Source organism: Sinocyclocheilus grahami, unplaced genomic scaffold (genome assembly GCF_001515645.1).
Source record: "Sinocyclocheilus grahami isolate Dianchi unplaced genomic scaffold, SAMN03320097.WGS_v1.1 scaffold170.1, whole genome shotgun sequence".
NCBI lineage: Eukaryota > Metazoa > Chordata > Actinopteri > Cypriniformes > Cyprinidae > Sinocyclocheilus > Sinocyclocheilus grahami.
This window is the reverse complement of record NW_015505349.1, coordinates 496,442-516,668: the sequence shown is the minus strand read 5'-3', so window position 1 is coordinate 516,668 and position 20,227 is coordinate 496,442. Positions and strand designations below refer to the sequence as shown.

The following is a 20,227-nucleotide window of genomic DNA, read 5'->3' as shown; positions in this document are numbered from 1 at the left end:
TGAAGGGGGGTGGGGGGGGGGGGGGGGGGGGGGGTTATCTGCTAAATACAGTTATGTTCAGTTCAAAGGCTGCATATATTTGATCAAAATACAATAAAAACTGTAATTTTGTAAAATATAATTAATTTTATAATTATTTTTCTATTTTAATATATTTTGAAATGTCATTTATTCCAGTGATGGCAAAGCTGAATTTACAGTGTCACATGATCCTTTAGAAATCATTCTAATATGCTGATTAGGTGCACAAGAAACAATTAATATTATTATTTTGAAAACCGTTGTGCTGGAAACGGTGATCATTTTTTCAGGATTCTTTTATAAATATAACGTTCAAAACAATTGCATTTATTTGAAATAGAGTTTTTTTGTAATATTTTAATGCCTGTCACTGTTACTTTTAATGAGTTTAATGCATCCTTGCTGAATAAAAGTATTCATGTGTTTTTAAGAAATATATATTTTAAATGGTATTGCTTGTAACGAAAACGGAAAAGAGAGGAAAAGACTTTCCTCTCCTTCCAAATACAGAGTTCTGGCATGAAACTCTAGATGGCGCAGTCTATAGGGTGTAATTTTACTTATTTTATTTTATTATTGTTATTTTATATCATTATATACTGTTATATTTATATAACATTATATGTAATATTATATTTTAGTTTTTATAGTTTTAAATAAGATGTTATTTTATTTTTCTCTTTTCATTTTATTTAAAGTTCTAGTAATTTTGTTGTACTTATCATTTTTATTGGTTTCTGTTTTTAATATGTCTATTTAGTATTAGTTATTAGATTTCATTTAATTTAGGTTCAGTTATTTTAGTACTTCAACTTAAACGAAACAAAAAAAAATTCAACTGGAATAAAATAAGTTTACATTTTAGTTTTAGTTTCAGTTAATGATGATAATAACTCTGGTTCAGACTGGTCTTTTTTTATCTTGCTGCTATTATTCTTTACGAATGGTAGCATTTTTTCTCTCTTGGGATTTAGAGAACGGTGTCTTTATGACTCCAACTTCCAAGTGATGTAACCGATGCTACCTAAATTAAATTACTCATTACCGTAATTAGCACTAATTAGTCCTGTTAGCACATTGTCGAGCATAGATGCACTCATGAGATTTATCTTGTGCTCTACAGTGTTTTGCTTCCTAAAATGCTTTGCAAATTAATCATTAGTACATGATTCATCATACACAACATACTGTACACAAATATTTCTCTGTAATATGCAGCATCATGCCTGATGAGTATATAGAGGTCATTTTTCAAGTAGACTGAATTTTCCATAGCTATAATTCATTACAGACAGACTGTTTGTATGTGCTTGGGAGCCGGGTTTATAATTGAAAGTGTTCATTGGTGTTCACACATTGATTGTGGTCATCCAGTCATGAAAAATCAATCAGTCTTCTCATAAATCATTTTCATTATCTGTCTTTTAACCTATTATATTTGCTTCCGCAACCACTTATTCGAACAGTTTTCATCAGCAGCTGTCTATAGCCAAACTTGTTCGCATAGATGCAGCTCATCTGTGGTTGTGGCATTCTGGGATTTTCCCTTGAAATCGGGCAGCACTTTAGTGGGTGATATTTGATCAATATCCATTAACACTCTCAGGCGGTTCTGCTCTCTAATGGTTGCTAGCTTCAGTAGTGGACTTCCTGCTAACTTCATACCATCAGTCCTCCCTCTGGCCATATGCTTTTTTCTTTTACAAACAAAACTGCACTCTTGGCTCAGGTATTTTCCTGGGTCATTTTAGCAACTTGATTCATTGGCTTCAGACCCACTCCATTGGCCCACCCTGACCTGCCGCTGCTCACCGTGTTTCCTCCTGATCTCTCCCTGTGCTATAGCGGGTGATCCGCAGCAGGAGCCAGTCTCTGGACACCATGGGCCACAATATCAGGAAGTACACAGTCTCCAATAGTCACAGCGGCAGTTTCACCCACAACAACAACCACCACTCACCAGAGTCCCCCAAACCCCCTGGGATAGTAAGTAACCCCATGCCCTACTGGCTTTCCAATGGGCCAAACTATGCTAGTCCCCTCACTTCCCTTCACTATGAGGTAAAAAACCGGTCCTGGTTACATATGCATCACTAATTCCTGACTACACTAAAAGTTAAGCACATGCACAGATGCTCTGAGTTGGCAAACTAAAAACAAGCAACACAATGAAAATGAAATAATTAATGATTAATCAACCAACTTAGATTTGATAAATAATTGCCCTCATGCACCAGTCCCTTTTTTTATCCTCGTTTTTGATTCTCATTCCCATCATGCTTTCTGTCTGTCATCTCTGCAGCCACTGATCTTATTCACTGGACCTTTTAAAGTTTATCTCAGGAGCATTTCTTGAAAGGGTCACTTGCACTGGTCTTGCTCATGTTTGCTGCTCTAGCAACAGTTAGCATTTCCTGAGTTAAAAGGGTCAATGACATGAAGTATATATACACATAATTTATATACTGTATATATATATATATATTTATTTATTTCTTTATAGAGAGAGAGAGATACGCATACAGTCATGGCCAAAATTGTTGGTACCCTTGATAATTATCAAAGAAGGCTGTGAAAATAAGTCTGCATTGTTTATCCATTTAATTTTTAATTCAAAAATTAAAAAAAAATCTAATATTTCATTGAAATAAAAAAGAAAATTAAAGTGAGGGAAAGTCACATTATGAAAAAAAAAAATTCTACACAATGGCCATAATCACTGGTACACCTAGAAATTGTCATGCGTAAATTATGAGTGGTCAAAGACTCTCCGAGGATCACAACTGGAGAGCTGCAGGAAATAGTATAATCTTGGGGTCAGAAAGCCATTTGCCAGGCACAACTGGAAGTTCAAACGGGACTGGGTTCTATGGTCAGATGAAACAAAAAAATTAGCTTTTTAGCTCATAAAAAATCTAAACCTGACTGCCTCTGTTAGAGACCTTATAATGGGCCATGGTTGAATCTTCCAACAGGACAAAGATCCAAAACAAACATCAAAATCAAAACAAAAATTGGGTCACTGAGCACAAAATGAAACTTCTGCCATGGCCATTCTGCCGTGTTCTCCAAACTCATCAGGCATTATATTAGAAAATTCAAACTCAAACTGTTATATTGGCAAAAAGAGGTTGCAAAAAGTATTGAATAAAAGGGTACAGTTAATTTTGTGTATATCGTGTATTAGAGAAAAACATTTATTTCATAAGATTTTCCCCCCATTTTAAATTCTTAAAATAAAATATTTTCATAGCACTTCTTTGTTTATATTCACCAAGGGTACCAACATTTGTGTGTGTGTGTGTGTGCGTGTGTATATATATATATATATATATATATATATAAAGACAAATAAATAAAAGAAAAAAATATAATAGCAATTGCTTCACTACTTAATTATTATAAACAGTTTAATTTTTTTAATAGCGAGGACCCCTGAAGACCCTCGTGACTATATGATAAGATCAGTAAGTCTCTTAAAATATCAGATAAGATTAGTTCAGGTTGTAAATGTTCATGTGGTGCAAATCCCTAAATAATGATGGTTGCATGGCATTTGTCACATGACATTTCTTCAGGTCATTTCATTTCGAAAATGATAACGTTTTTCAAATCCATCGTGAATACAAAGAATAAATATTTGAGAAATATTTGAGAACTTCCTTTTCTTTATTGCGGACACTTTTATACTGTATAAATATGTAATTGACCCAAAAGCATGTGACATGAATTTGAGCTTTCCCCGAATAAGACTGTTACTCCTTTAACCCCCGTTATGATCACAGGAGGTGCGTGTGTGTTATGGTGGAGATGAGGTCCTCTGAGAAGTGCATGACATAAAGTGGTCTGGAATGTGTTGCATGTTGTTCATGAGGGAGTGAAACACTGTCAGATAGTCTACAAGGGGTCATGTGAGACATTATTTTGTTATTTTCCTTGCAGTGTCCCTCAGGAATGAATATTATCTGATTTTGAAGTAGGATAAGGCAGCCTGCGGCAGTGTTAGTATAAAGATGGTTGTGAATGTATTGACCTTACCGCATCCCCCACAGGATCAGATGCACATCAGCACCACATAAGGACCTGCTGGGAGCATTACATATTTATGTGTGTGCATGTTGAATGGATTCTGCTGTACTAATGTCTTAATATGCAGGTGTCCTGTTGGTAAGTATAATGCTTACACAGGTTAAGTACAGAGGCAGCGTCTTCCGGCCAGCCAGCTCAAGCGCAGTGGCTCTTATGGTGCTGCTCCTTGCCCTGGGGACTGTCACACACTGAGAGCCATGCTAAGTCATGCCAGCGCCCTTGTGTGCACAACTCATATGAGTCTAGTGAAATCCCACTTTCCCCACAGGGACTTGCACTGGAACAGACTTCAGAGTTACTGAGCCATGTCTCTGTCACAGTTAATGTTTCTGTTATTTATAGCACTATCATATGGCATGTCAGTCATATGGACGTTTTGACCTTCACACAGGTTATGCAATGGAGAATAAAAACCAAAATGTTAGCACAAATAATTTTTCAGCTATTGGGACTTTAATCCCAAAGGTTACAGGTGAAAATTAATCGTGTTTAGTGATTCATCCCCCTATGGTGATTAAGTCATAACAAACAGGGCCATGGACAGTAATGGGGGGCCCACTAAGGTCCTCTGTGACAGTGGTTCTCAACTGGTTTTGCTTCAGGACCCAGTACATTACACATCAAGTGACAACCCAACACATACCAAAAATATTTATCATAAATAAGTAAATAAAAATGTCTTTAAAATCACACTGAATAGGTCCATAGGTCCAATAATATGCAAAATTATTAACATAAACTGGATACTAAAATTGACAGTGTTTTTGTGCATTTTTATTTTGTTTGTAGTTTTTATTTTATTTTTGTACGATTTTATTTTATTGTAATTACAAACATCCATGAAACACATTGAAACTGCAAAGTGTATAGGTCCAACAATATGCAAAATGAATGACATAAAGTAAATAAAAACTTTAAAATCACACTGAAACTTGCATAGGTCCAATGATATGCAAAAATTATTAACAAACTGGATAGTAAAATTGACAGTTTAGTCAATTCTGTTTTTTATTTAAAAATGTTTAAATTTTATTTGTATTTTTGTACATTTTTATTTTATTGTAGTGTTTTATTTATTTATTTATTGCAAATAAAAACATCCTTAAAGTCAAATTGAAACTGCAAAGTGCTTGGGTCCAACAATTTGCAAAATAGCATAAGCTGGATAGTAAAATTTTAAGTTTTGTACGTTTAGTTTTTTATTTTAATATTTAATATTGTATTATTTTATTTTATCATGTCATTGTTTTCCCCTTCTATGTGGGACCCTGATATGAAAATGGATTGGCTTCAACAGGCCAATCCATTTTTATATCACGACCCACCAGTTCTATGAGCCACTGATCTATGATATAACCTGAGTTTGCATAGCTTGCATTTTTGCAAGATGAACATGATATCTGGCCCAATTAAAGAGAGCTCAGTTACCAAAACATTGCATAAATGCTTATTTAACAGCAATGATGTATATGAATTTCTTTGTCTGACTAACCTGTTCCAGTAATGTTAACCTGACTAACTGTTAAGCTGTGTTCAAACGTCAACTGTCCAGGTGTCTCCAATTGTGTGCTGTGTCCTTCACAGGTCCCGTACCTCCTGAGGTTCCTCCGGCCCTTTTTTCTTTGTGTGGCTATTCTGTTGTGTTCATGACAGCTTTTTTTCTTGCTGTTCATGCTTTGATGACTGTCTCTCCAGCAGATGTTTGTAGGCTACTTTGTTTGTATAACACATAACCTACTGCATGGACTCCTGATTTCTCTCATTCTCTCTCTCTTTCTCTGTGGGCTCTGTGCAGTCATTGCTTGTCCCCGGCAAAAGCCCAAGTAAATATGGACGTCGTGGCAGTGCCATAGGAATAGGAACCATAGAAGAGGTTCATGTATAACTCTCACTCTTCTCTCCTCATATGCATCATTTGTTCTCACCGCATGTTAACAGAAAGATTGACACTAGTGTATACAATAATACACCCATTGAACAAACAATGTTTACTCCAGGGTTATTATACAGTAGTTAACTACAACTAAATCCATAAAAAGGCTTTCATTACTTTCATTACAAAAAAAATTTTCATTTGGTTTCAAATTTCAGTTAATTTAATTTGATATAGTAAAATAACTAAAACGAAGTAAACATATAGACATATTTAAAACAAAAACTAATAAAAAAAGACAAAAACATATTTATAAATTTCACAGCAGTTTTTAATTGTTTTCAATCAAATATGGCATTTTACCCTGACAACATCTACAAGTCTTCATCTAACATTGTAATGATATCTTTTTTTTTTTTTTTTCATTTTAAATTATTTTTACATTGTATTTTTTATTTATTGCAATAATAAAATGTGGCCGATAACTGATAAATTGTCCATTTAAAATTCAATATTTTGCCTAAACAAATAAAAATACTAAATATAAAACTAAAATCAATCATTTTAAAAGCTAAAGTGAATTTAGGTGACTATTCATTTTGAGATTAATTTTGCCAAGTATTACATTTAAAGTGTTAAATTATTAACTAAAATTATTAGTATTTTGTAAAGATGAACTTTTAAGTGAGCTTTAAAAGATGGCAAAGTTCTTCCGTAAAAGCAGAGGAAATGGGCATGCACAATTAAATATCCAATATCGGCCATTAATGATAAAATATCTTTATTATTGGCCGATAACTGATGTGAAACAAATATATTGTGCATCCATCATTTTAACAGCTATCCAAGCAGATATTCATGCCATACTATCAGGTCTTACACTTAAGCATTGTTCAGTCAGAAAGTCATATTGCACATTTTTATATCCGTTGCCACTGTTAAAATGATCCATGTACATCTATGTGTAGCAGCATTGTTTCAGTGTGTATGTTCATGGTGAAAAGTCATAGCTCCCCTTTCAGCATCACTTCCTGCAAGTAATGCATCGCTCTGCTGCGTTTTTAATGTCCAATGTTACTTCTTGTTGTGTAGTAGTATGTACTATCCGGTGTATTTCTGTCCCCTCATTTGATAATTGTACACTCTTTGCGAGCTAATAGCATAGAAACACAAAGGAAAAAGGCAGCAGAGTCTTTCCGAAGCCTTTGAAGCCATTTTAGATAAAAACCTTTTTGAAGTTCTTTCATTTGAAGTCATAAAGCAGTAGCTGTAAAATCCCAGCACTCAGGCTTGAAGAGAACAAAGTGTCCCCAGCGAGAGCACAGCGCCCAGTGAAGCTCAGAAAATCCTGCTCCCATCTTTCATCTCAGTTCAGGCCAAAACCCTCAAGCACACACTTCACATCCACCTTGCCAGTCAAGATACGAAACAGTGTCTTTTGTTCTCAAAAAGACTGGAGCACGCCACAGATAAAAGAAATAATAGATTACAATTGCAAGTGGTTTAACATAGACCTGACCTATAGAGGATCTATTATCCTTAAAGTTTCCTTTGAGACCACATGGTGACCATCAGAGTGTGAAGGCGTGTCTGTTTGAATCCTTGGCTCACTGATCTTCTTGTTCTTGTTCCTACAGTCTTTGATCATTCCTGGAAAAAGCCCAACTAGGAAAAAGTCAGGACCCTTTAGCTCTCGACGTAGCAGTGCTATCGGCATTGAGAACATCCAGGAGGTCCAGGAGAAGAGGTAAGAGGTTAAATGAAGCCTTAGTGAGCATAAGAATCTTTAAAAACAAACAGAAAAAGTTGTGCCAACTCCAAACATTTGAATGGTAGAGTATGTGCGTGTTTGAGTGAGAGCAGGGCTCAACATTAAGAATCACATGATGGCTCAGGCCAGTTTCAGAGAGATATTAATAGAGTTGTCAGTATTGACAGAATTGTTATATTTCCAAAAATCGTACATTTATTGATCATACACATGTACATGCAAAAACAATACAATATTTGTACATGTATGTATTTAGTCTTTTTTATCTTTTTTACTGGCAAGATAGCATTTAATTAAAATATAAGAGTTAAGGCCCATTCACACCAAGAACAATAAAGATGTAGTTTTCATTTTCAATTTAAAAGAATAGCAGAGTCCACACCACAACTCTAATGATAATGACACAGTTGAATGATATTATTGGAGTCACTTTCAAAACGATTTTTTTCCAGCTGATGAACGCTAGAAACATTCAACACTCAAAACAGAATCCAACTTGCTTTAAAGAGCTTGTTTATTTAAAGCAGCGGATGGCATGATTGCAGCCTGTGCTTATAATAAACAGAACAATATTGTGTGTGGACACTAATATAGTTAACGTTATAGTTATCTTTAAGTTATCGTTCTTGTTGTGAACAGGCCTTTATTGGCAGAACATAAAGCATAATATTACAACTGAACTCCCTCCTTTTGTGTGTGTTTATATGTTTGGTGAAGAATTGCTGCTCTGTTGTCAGAGGACAGGACAGTGCTCTGTCTTTCTCTACCCAGCGTCACTCTCAAGAATGGGAGGCTCGTCGTGGATCCTTCCAAGTATAACTGCCACCATAGAATGACACCTCTTTAACCATAGAGTAGCTGCTTACCTTACCTGGCCATAGAAATGCATCTGAAATGCTATGAATTATGGCCTTTAGCACATTATTAAACTGGTCACACATGCAAAATCAACATGCTAACTGATTTACTGATTTTTCAGCCAATCAGTAATGTCTGTTTTACTGATTTTGCATGAACTGGCCTTTGTCATATGTGCTGTAGTACTTACAGGCCCTTTGAATGATGTTGCTCTGAACTGAGTTTCAGTGTAGTGATGTGAATCGGCATGTACTGTGGTATCGCATCTAACCTAACCTAACTCTGAGTAGACTGCAGTTGGACTCGTCACCTCACCTTTGACGTGTAGAGTTGCAAACACAATGCTTATGCTGCCCTCTGATGGTGAGTGTGTGTGTCTGCAGCAGTAGAGAGTGCTCTCCCAGCACACAGAAGACTCCTGACAGTGGCCACGCCTCCCAGGACCCCAAGTCTGAAAACTCCTCCAATCAGAGCTCTCCTGAGGTCCTCATCACTAAGAACAGGTAAAGTGAAAAGCATTAACCTGAGTGATGATTGATTCGATTTGTTCACGTATATCAGTGTGGATCAGACTATGCATTTGCCTTAAACCATATTTTTATGTCTTAAGGGTTGATTTCAACTTTTTGTTATATGAAGATCAAAATTCTTTTGTAATTTTTATTTACCATGACTTTATTTATTTTTGCTATATTTCAGATGTATTTTAATGGTTTTATTTTTCTCTGTCTTTAGTTTCCATCTTAATCGATGAAAATGTATTAAAAAAATAAGAATTAAGAGAATGTGAAATGATTTGTACACAATGATTTATTTTTGAAAATCATTATTTTATTGAGAACATTTAATAAAATTAAATAGTTATAGGCATATATTGAAAATAGTTGTGACCATTTCCACAACGACAAACAATTTTGCCCCATAAGCTTTTTTCAAATGGTAGTGTACTTGCTTATCAAGGAGACAAACATGTTAATGAAAAACATCCTTGAGATAATGAATAAGGTACATTTTTTATAGTGTGTTTTGTCCAGTTTTCTCAAATATGCAAAACATGAAAAATATCATGTAAATGTAGTTTTAGGTGCATAAAATATCATTACCATCACTTCCATAATTTTAGATGTGGTGGAAATGTTTGAGAAAAAAGGCTGAAAATATGTCCACTGTTGGACATTGTTAGACAAACTGAACTAGTGAAACACCCTATTAGTGTTACAGTTCCCACTGCATTTACCTGCATGCAAGAGAGTCATTTTGTTTTATTTTCTTGCAAAAATCAGTTTTTACTCACATTTGGTGCTTGATAGGGTTTGCTATTGAACACTTGCTGTGTGTTTTGGTGGATGCAAGTGATCTGACAACAAGAACTATAGGCGTTTCATGCTCGTTACGGGTGAAGGCATTAAGAACATGTGTGCGTGTGTGTGTGTGTGTGTGTGTGTGTGTGTGTGTGTGTAGCTCAAACATGTACTGCCGGGCTCCCTCCATTCCTGAGGCTCATGATCTGTCCCGCTCCTCATCTAACGCCAGTAGCTTTGCTAGTGTGGTAGAGGAAAATGAAACAGAGGCCACAGAGGACTACGACACTGGCATGGTGAGAACAGCTCACTTATCATTAATGCATTACAAATAATGAACTTCTCTAGAAACTACACAGTCATTGCAAGTATTTGTGGAGACCACCACTTTAAGAAAAGAAAAACACTAAGACAAACTTCATATATTTTGTCAGTATGCCTGCTAGAGCAGTTTGTTGTATTTGTCCCATTCAGGAGAGTCTGTCGTCAGCAGATACTCCTCATAAACGAGACTCGTTCACATACAGCACATGGCTGGAGGACAACATGAGCACTACCGGTACAACCAGCAGGGAGAGCTCTCCTGGTGAGAGAAACAAGCTGTACAAAATAGTTTCACTCACACACTTATCATGGTCAGAAAAATAAAACAGTGGTATATTTGTGTAGTAGTGTAGCTTTCCATTAACTACATGGTCTTATTTTTCCAGCTCCTGGCAAAACAGATGGTGGAAAGAACCAGGAGCAGAACCGTACAGACATCCGCTTTAAACTTGAGCGACCAAATGACCACAAATCCACATCGGTGAGTTTTACTAATCTAATCTATGCGTAGTGAATTGTAGTGTTGTATCTGCTTCAGTGTGAAGTTATAGCTACTATTAGTAGCAGTGTACTTATTATGCATACGCAGCAGAATGACAATAAAGCTCAACTTGACTTGACTTGACTTGAGCTTCTTTAGTCAAGTATTGGGCGAGTGTGTACACTCTGCCGCTCTGTACTTCTGTCTGTCTTAGTGTTAATTTTGTCAGCCATTTTAAATTTAGTCTTAATCTTTTAAATTAATCTTAGTTTTAGTCAAATATGCACACCAGTAATGTTTATAAAAGCTACTTATATGTCCTAATTGAACTATGACTTAATCTTTGCTTAATCTAAGGCCAGTCTGTGAAACCAGGCCTAAATGTCTGAGCATTTTCAGCATGCTGTATAATGGTTAAACTGATAAAGAAAATATTTTCACATTTCAGGTATTGCACTTTTTACCAGTAAGCACAAACCAACAGAATGTGAAATCAGTGAAATTCATAATAGTAATTCCAATAATCCCAAATTGCAATAATGATTCTCTATTAAAACAACAGTGTTTGATTAAATGCATTTATTCAGCAACCACAATTGCAAACAAAATAGTCAAGATCTCATGACAGAACACAGACTGGCTGAATGACACTTTCATTTAAGCTGAACATCTCACATGGAGATTGTTAAACTTCAGCTTACTTGTTTGACAGTGTTTTCAGATCATTGTCAGCACTTTCGCAATGAAAAACGAGCGCATGCGCATGGTTGCCAGATTGCAAAAATTAAGCAAAACACCAGGCAGAAAATGTATCCTTTTAACAGAGAAGCTCTGATTTGGGTATTTGAACTCTTCATATCTGGCAACCGCACAAATGAACGCTCGCCTAGTAGAGGCACGTACAGCAATCCGCAATAATGTTTTGTCTCCTTTTTTTTCAATGAAAATAAAATAGATTTTCGTATAGTTTTTATTTTTTTAAATACATTTTAGTCGTGTCTTTTATCATCAACCATATGGCATGTTGATATAGTCACAGTTATCATTTATTGACCTTGTCATCTCATCATTGTCTTGTTTCAGTCATGGGAAAGAAGCCCATCAATGAAAATTTTTTGTCATAGTTTTCGTTAATGAAATTAACACTACAGTGTCTATTGTAACTCTTTTACTGTGTGTGCATCTGTGCAGAACTGCTAGCCCCTCCTGCTTGACTGCCTCATGGACATCCATCAGCAGGTTAGATATACTGTATCTTGACTTAATTTCAAACTAAAGATGTAATGTCATAATCTGTATCCTATATTATAAAATTATGACTCTCTTTTAAAGTTCTGCAAGTAAATGATAATAAAAATTTTCGGTAACACTTTTGATTAGGGAGCACATATTCACTATTAACTAAGAGTTTTCCCTCGATAAACTAAATATTTGCTGCTTGGTAATACTAAGGAAGTTGTAAGGTTTAGGTATTAGATAGGATTAAGGGATCTAGAAAATGGTCATACAGAAAAAGACATTAATATGTGCTTTATAACTGCTAATAAACAGCCAATATGCTAGCAATATGCATGCTAATAAGCAACAAGTTAATAGTGAGAACTGGTCCTTAAAATAAAGTGTTACCAACTTTCCCATAATAGGAAAAGTGGTGCATATTTTGGATCTTTTACATGTGAATGATGCTATTTTGTATGGCTGAATGAAAGAACAAATTTCAGAAAACTTGCAGAAAATAGACTACCAAACTGTTTTTCAACCGAAATCATGGAAAATATTTCGAGTTATTGTTAATGTTTTTCAAATTTGCCAAAATGATGAATAATTGGTAAATAAATTTGGTAAATGCAACCTCTGTCTCAGTACCTGAACATTTCAAATGTATTGTTTTTTGCTCAGCAGCCCATAATGTTTTTAAAAGTGAAATATATGTGTGTGTGTGTGTGTGTATATATATATATATATATGTATATATATAATTTACACTACTGTTTAATAGTTTGGGGCCAGTAAGATTTTTATTTTAAAGGAATTAATACTTTTTTTCAGCAATGATGCAGTAAATTGATCAAAATTGATAGTTAAGATAGTTTTTAATGTTACAAAAGAGTTCTGTTTCAAATTAATACTGTTCTTTTACGTTCTATCTTTCAAAAAATGTATCACCTTTTCCACAAAAATATTAATCAGCATTATTATTCAACATAGATAATGATAATCAATGTTTCTTGAGCACCAAATCAGTTTAATAGAAGGATTTCTGAAGGATCATGTGACTCTGAAGACTGGAGTTTGCCAACACAGGATTAAATTACTTTTTAAATATATTCAAATAGAAACTATTATTTTAATTTGTAATAATATTTCACAATATTACTGTATTTTTGATTAAGTAATGTAGCCTTAGTGAGCATAAAAGACATAAATAAATTATGAAAAGAAAATGTTCATTGATAATGTATGTAATGTAGTTTATGCAGTGTATATGACAACTCTAATGCATATTTAGTTTGTTGTTCATGTTACTGCAGTGTCAGTGACCTGATTATTGTGCCCAAACCTTATTATCCAAACAGTATTTCCACTAGAAACACCTTAGAGAGAAAAGGAGATCTTGATGAAGAAGAGGACGATGACAACGGTTGGCTGACAACATGTACATGGCCCAGAACCACAATCGTGACCATATCTCCATCAGGACACTGTCTACCCTCGCAGACTTGGCCAGAAACAGGAAGGAGTTGGATACAGGCAGCCAGAGACTGTGCATTGGCCCTCCTTCCAACTTGTCCTTCACCCTCCTTGTGAGTACATCAGTAAATGAATGAGAACCTCCTCTGTAGCAGCGTCTACTGACAGGCCACTGTGCTAGTGAGTGGCTAAACTAGCAGGTTATTTGAGGTCCTAACACTGTGCTGAAATTCAATTCTGCGAAGTTCGTCTCCTAAAGAACATTTCATCTGCTTGCACGACAAAAGCTTTTTCAGCTGTCCCAACTGGTGGACTCTGCAACAGGGATAGAGTATGTTTCTGAAACCTAAAATGACAAATGGGACACGATACGGTTTTGATGACTTTACTGTAAGTACAGTACACATCAAATGTGCTATTTGGCACAGGGCTGTAGAGACCAAACCATTTATCATATTCTGATATTGATGTTCTGTCGTTCAGATTTCAGGTGTGAAAACCTTTAATCTGATATTCATTGCAGCATTGCAATACATCCTTTGGCATTATTTAAGAGTAACAGCACTCAAAAAGTTTTCCTGCAAAGAAAAAAAAATAAAAATCTGTTGCTTATCAACGATTGATAGTTCAGTTAAAATGTGCAGGATGTGCCAATATTACAAATTTTTACTATTTTGAAAAGAAATAACAAAATAAACGTTTTAAATGCTACAAGTGAATATTTATATAAGTGAATTATAATGCACAGTGTGAGAATGGATATTAATTTTGAGATTTGCTAAAGATTACATTTAACAATGTTATTAAATTATTATTTTTTTTAAAGATAAACTTTAAGTGAGCGTTTGGTGATGGCAAAGGTAATATAAAAGGAAAAATTGTGTAAATAAAAGCATGAACAATTATATAACCAGTATCGGCCTACTAATGAATTAAAACATTTCTAATATCAGCTTCTAACTGATATGGTACTGATAATGTACATTATATATATATATATATATATATATATATAGTGTAGCTCATTATACCACATATTTTTTTGGTGAGAATTTCTCAAAATTGAGCGAATGATGCATATGTCAGAAACTGGAGAGTGCCGTTACTCTTAAATAATTTATTTATCTGCCATTATCACTTGTGCATGAGAGAAATGGGGCATTTTAATTAGTGAGTCAATGAAAATATTCACATTCGATTAGAGTCAAAACGTGACTGTTTTCTGAAGTGTGACAGACACCCTTCTGAATATACATTAGACATTGGAGATGCCTTACCTTACCCTCAAACAGATAAGAAGTTCAGCCATGTCCGTGTTACAACAACAGTGAGTTAATATACTAATTCAGCTTATTTTCCTGACCAGCTAACCAAGCAGGACTAACCATAAGTCATGGTTTATGCTCAGCTTTGTTTCACCAATTCGATATGTTGATTGTTTATCTGTTTGCCACTTAAGCAACTCATGATCAGAGCTGCAGAGTCTTGAGTTTTGTTTCTTATAGTGACTTTTTTTTCCAAAGCACATGTTTTTCCAAACTGTATAAAAATCCCTTGTGGAGATCCTTTTCCTTATGTTGACTCATTTCAAACCGGCTTCTTTGCTTTGTGTTTGAACGTACAGATGGTTTGATGTCTGAACTGTGTGCCAAGGTGACAGTCCTCTTTTAAACACTCAGTCATGACAGAACTTGAGTTAAAACAAATGTGCTGTTGCTAATCTATAAACCAATCGTTAATGCCAAAAATCAGTCAATGTGATGTTTGCTCTTTGTTAAAGGCAAAAATCATTGAATGGAGCTTAGATATGGCAGAGTGGTTTGAGGTTGCCTTACTGTAAGTGTCAAAATATATGAAGGGGAAAGCTTAGCAACATTTTTTGTAATCTATTTATGATAAATGATTGGCCTTAGTGGCTTCAATTAAACTAGTCCTCATTGCTGATCCATGTTTGTTTTACACATTACCCATAACTGATCCGTCCTGATAATACACTCAGACATTGGCTGTGTCTGAAACCTGAAAAATGCTTTGCAGGATCATGTGGCATTGATGACTGGCATGCAACGGCTGCTGAAAATTCAAATATAAAATTATATAAAAATTTTAAATATATTAAAATAGAAAACAGTTCTTTTAAATTGCAATAATATTTCACAATATTACTGTTTTTGCTGTATTTTATCAAATAAATGTAGCCTTGGTGTTGGTGATCATAAGACTTATTCGAAAAAGAAAAAAAGCATTAAATAATCTTGTGTCTGAAAGCAGTTTCATTATGCCTATGAAGTTTTAGACTGATTAGGCAGCTAACTGAGGTTTTGGACTCAGCCACTGTGAGATGTTGCATTAAAAAAGAAATCATATTTGGGTTATTTTTTGTGTTTTATACCAGACTGTATAAAAGGCTGTACATCATCACAATAACTACAGAGAATTACTAACACCCTAAATACTGCCCAAGAAATCTGAAACAAATAAACTTGTGTGATATTTCATGAAACATATTTGTCTAGTTTCTACTTCTCAAAATTAAATGGCTGAATAGGTTGAGATATACATCAATGCTTGTGTACTTTCCTGTCAAAGCATACAAAATGGATTTACAGCATAAGTATGAGGAATTGGGCATGTGATCTTTGTGTGGTCTACTAGCTGTATGTGGTTAATACAAAGCTTGAAATGCTATGGATTTGTTTTGTCAATTAACTTGCACGTGCATACTCCACACCAGCAGAGGGCAACAATTACATAATTCAAAACATCATTTCAGTAATTCAATTATTTCAAATGCAGGTGCTGAAAACATAAAGTAATTCATAAAGGATGTAAAATAAAACAAAATGTTATACAAATTCTCCGGATGACAGACAAATCAAAACACTAGATGTTAAATTCATTTGTGTATCAAGTCTACAGTAGACATGATACAATAACAAAAAAATATTAAAGATGAGAAAAGTGTTCAAGAATCTCTATCTGACAACATTCTATTGAGCGTAACTAGTATGATGCTCAATAAAATGTTGTCAGACAGAGATTATGAAAATATTTTAACCTCTGTATTGTTATTGTTAAAACTAAAATGATTAACATTAATTCTTGGTAGCTGAAATAAAATATAAATATTAGATAAAAATGTAAGCTTAAAAAAAACTAAATTAAAAATGAAAATTAGAGATGTTGCCACAGCAACTAACTGAAATAAGTTGAAGTACTAATTAAACCTATATAAAAAAATATATAAATAAAACTGAAAATATATTTTAAAAACTATTCAAAATACTACTTTGTGTGTGTGTGTATGTGAGTGTGCGCGCGTTTTTGTGATTTATGAGGACACAGATTTGTATAATGACATGGGTATGACAGGTATTACAACGAGAAGGTGATTTATGAGGACATTTTGAGTGCTCAGAATGAGTTTTTTTGAAAATGCAGAAAGTTTTCTGTAAGGGGTAGGTTTAGGTGTAGGGTTGGTGTAGGGCGCTAGAAAATACGGTTTGTACAGTACACTCTAAAAAATGCTGGGTTGTTTCAACCCAATTTTGGGTGAAATATGGACTAACCCAACTGTTGGGTTAAAAAGTTCATTTAAAAATGTTACCAGAATTTAACCCAACAGTTGGGTTAGTCCATATTTCACCCAAAATTGGGTTGAAACAACCCAGCATTTTTTAGAGTGTATAAAAAACATTACGCAATGTCCCCACAATTCACAAAAACAAACCTGTGTGTGTGCGTGTGCGTGTGTGAGGTGTTATTGTGTTCACTTACGATATTATGAACTTAAAACTAAATAAAAACATAAAAATGTAACATATCTGATTTTACTGGCTATACCAACCCTAATAGTAAGAAGAAGAAAAAAGCTATGCTGTCAAAACAATACTAAAATAACATTACATCATACAGGATACTTTCACTTTGATATACAATATCTACAACGAATGAATACTTGTTCCAATATGCCCACTATGTGTGCACAGGGTCAGAGGGGGGATGATGATGTGGACAGATGTCAGACACAGCTGGTAAGGTGTGAGAGTGGCCATGAATCAGAGTTTGGAGGAGACCCATTCCCTTTTCCAGCTCTTGTAAAGCAGTGCTGTTCTCCCAACCCCCCAACTGTGAAAACTGTTCCCAGGGTCAGAACACAGACTTACGAGCAGCGCCTGTCAACACGGCTCTGATGATTAGAGCTGATGACAGTTTAGAAAGAGAACAGTGGAATAAAAGCAGCATGATTGTGCACTTATTTACCCTTTTGCACTGGCTGTGCATTATGCTGATTCCTTAGACTTTCTAAAAGTAGACTTAGCAGGATGTTTTCTGTTTATAATACGCATATCAGTGAACAGTACAAACTAGTGCAAATCACATGATCACATATCACGATATACTATTTGAGTTCGGTACATTCTTCGATTACATAACAAATCTCATACTGTCACAGAAAGGCCAGACTGCCCATCTACATTACATCTTCCAAACCTGTTGACCCTGTTATGACGTGATCTCCTGGTACATGTGAAACTAATAACCCCGGCTGTTTTTCTCTCTAGGTTTGACCCTGACTTAAAGGAATATCGTGGGTTCAGCAAGAGTTACACTCAGTCAACAGCATTTGTGGCATAATGTTGATTACCACAAAAAAATATTTGTTTTCGAGGTTAAAGTGAGGCCCTTACAGTACAATGGTACAATTTGATTGTACAATACAGTACAATATTGAGGATTTAAAAGCAGAAATGTGAAACTTAATTTATTTTTAAAAACTTTTACAGATGTTTTATATTTTACGCTGTCATGGCAACATAGTATATCAGGCATATGTAGCGTCTGGACCAATCAAACACACAATTTTTCATTTGATTTAACAAATCAGTTCTTCATTAGATTAACAAATCGCCACAGTCCCCTCACCCCATAAACTGGATGCCAGGATGTCTGCAAATGACACCAAACCATGGCAACCCTGACACCAGATACTTTTACGACCTCATGGAATGTGAGCAGGGAAAAGCACTGTCTTTTCATAAGGAAAATCCCCAAGGCGAGACTTGCAAGTATCAAACTTAGTCTTATTAATTGATACAGTAGGTATCAGTTGCACCTTTTTACCAAGGTGTGTTTGAACTAAGAATCTGACGTTTCCCGCAGGTGTAGATCTGCTGAATATGCAAATAGTTCCATGAATTTCATTCCTTATGCCTCTTCTCTGTATTGAGTTATGCTTTAACCCTTTCCTATACAAATTGTGTGTGTGTGTGTGTGAATGTGTGTGTTAGACCAGTTTTAAGTGTTTATGTAGTATGTTAGACTAGTTTAAGTGTTTATGTAGTTAATAAAACCTTACTTGTATCACACTTGACGTTGTTCATTGTTTGCTCATAACTGGAGTCCCTAATCATGCAGATTTATTCTACAAGCTTTTGTAGAATTGTACAGTAAGAAAGTTATTTCCCTTAACCAGGGAATTAACGTTCTTAGAATTGACAAGACAGTTGCCCTGAGAGGTCAGCTAAATATCTACAGCGGATCTAAATATTCATAATTAATTATAACTAGTTATGATTAATTATTCATATTTCCTCATGAGCTGATTCGTTACACATATCATTACAGAAAAGGTTAAAATGTATTATTTTCATGCTACAATCATGCGAACATATTTTTTTACATTTTGTGGCTGTTTTTGAGAGAATATTCTAATATTTTCGAGATTACGATGAGGCCCTTACAATGAAAGTGAATGGGACCAATCTGTGACAACGCTAAATAAATATAAAATAAATAAACATATTTATACTGATACTGATACACAAATACTGATGACTGAGCTTAACCAAATTGAGAAAATTTTACTGTTTAACCTTCTTTGAGTAAAGTTATACTTTCCTTTAAACAGCTTTGCAAATCCAGTAATATGCAAGTTTTGACAAAGTTTAATCTTTAATAATTTCTGTTAAATATTTAACAGAAATTAAAAATTAACATTAGAAATTATAACATTAATTAAATTAACATTAATTTCAAGGCATTAATGTTTGAGTACAAAACCACCACTGGCACTGCACCCATTTACCTAAATTCATTACTTCAGAGTTATGTGCCCTCTAGAAGCTTGCGTTCTGCAAGTGAACGCCGTATTATTGTGCCATCTCAAAGAGGCACAAAATCACTTTCACAGACTTTTTCATTAAAGGGGTCATATAATGCGATTTCAAGTTTTCCTTTCTCTTTGGAGTGTTACAAGCTGATTGTGCATAGATAAGATCCCTGAAGTTGCAAAGACTAAAGTCTCAAAACCAAAGAGATATTCTTTATCAAAGTTAAGACTCTGCCACGCCCCTTGAAACGGCTCGTTCTAACACGCCCCCACATATCTACCTCACTATGTGGAAATATTAGCATAATGTGGCCCAAATGTGCACGCAAAGAAAGAAGGCGTGGTTTCAGAAACAGCAGTTAGTGTTGAAGCAGCCATGTCAGGGAGACGCTGTGTGTTTCTAGGCGAAAGCAAAAGCACTTTATTTGGCCTTCCGGAAGTAGATGAATTTAAGAATCTTTAAGATTACTTACAACAGAATAGCAATGCAGTTTATGGACGACCGTTTCGTGAACCTAGGAGAGGAGGTAATTCTGACTTTGCTATGACAATCTGGCGCTTCTGAATCAGATACTGTTTTCTTATTAGTTTAAGTATTTGCTATTGACTGTTCAAATGCGGAGTTTTGTGCATCGTGTGTGTGTGTGAGAGAGAGAGAACACGCGAGAGAGAGAGTGCGCGAGCGAGCGAGAGAGAGAGAGAGAGA

At 35.0% G+C, this 20,227-nt stretch overlaps 1 protein-coding gene and 1 long non-coding RNA gene across 2 annotated transcripts in view; one reads left to right on the top strand and one right to left on the bottom strand.

The window, feature by feature from the left end:
* Positions 1 to 14,002, top strand: part of LOC107593412 (rap1 GTPase-activating protein 1-like) — a 71,627-nt gene extending 57,625 nt beyond the window's left edge. The window contains exons 16-25 of the mRNA XM_016283134.1: positions 1,867 to 2,007; positions 5,906 to 5,983; positions 7,621 to 7,730; positions 8,472 to 8,567; positions 8,996 to 9,115; positions 10,074 to 10,209; positions 10,388 to 10,499; positions 10,624 to 10,718; positions 11,910 to 11,957; positions 13,295 to 14,002. Of these exons, the coding sequence (XP_016138620.1) occupies positions 1,867 to 2,007; positions 5,906 to 5,983; positions 7,621 to 7,730; positions 8,472 to 8,567; positions 8,996 to 9,115; positions 10,074 to 10,209; positions 10,388 to 10,499; positions 10,624 to 10,718; positions 11,910 to 11,918 (897 nt within the window). The 3' untranslated portion in view covers positions 11,919 to 11,957; positions 13,295 to 14,002. The remainder of the gene's footprint in view (positions 1 to 1,866; positions 2,008 to 5,905; positions 5,984 to 7,620; positions 7,731 to 8,471; positions 8,568 to 8,995; positions 9,116 to 10,073; positions 10,210 to 10,387; positions 10,500 to 10,623; positions 10,719 to 11,909; positions 11,958 to 13,294) is intronic.
* A 1,580-nt stretch (positions 14,003 to 15,582) lies between these two features.
* LOC107593434 (uncharacterized) overlaps positions 15,583 to 20,227 on the bottom strand; it is a 12,568-nt gene continuing 7,923 nt past the window's right edge. The window contains exons 2-3 of the long non-coding RNA XR_001610084.1: positions 17,253 to 17,257; positions 15,583 to 15,864 (exon numbers count right to left, since the gene is read on the bottom strand). This is a non-coding gene — a long non-coding RNA (uncharacterized lncRNA). The remainder of the gene's footprint in view (positions 15,865 to 17,252; positions 17,258 to 20,227) is intronic.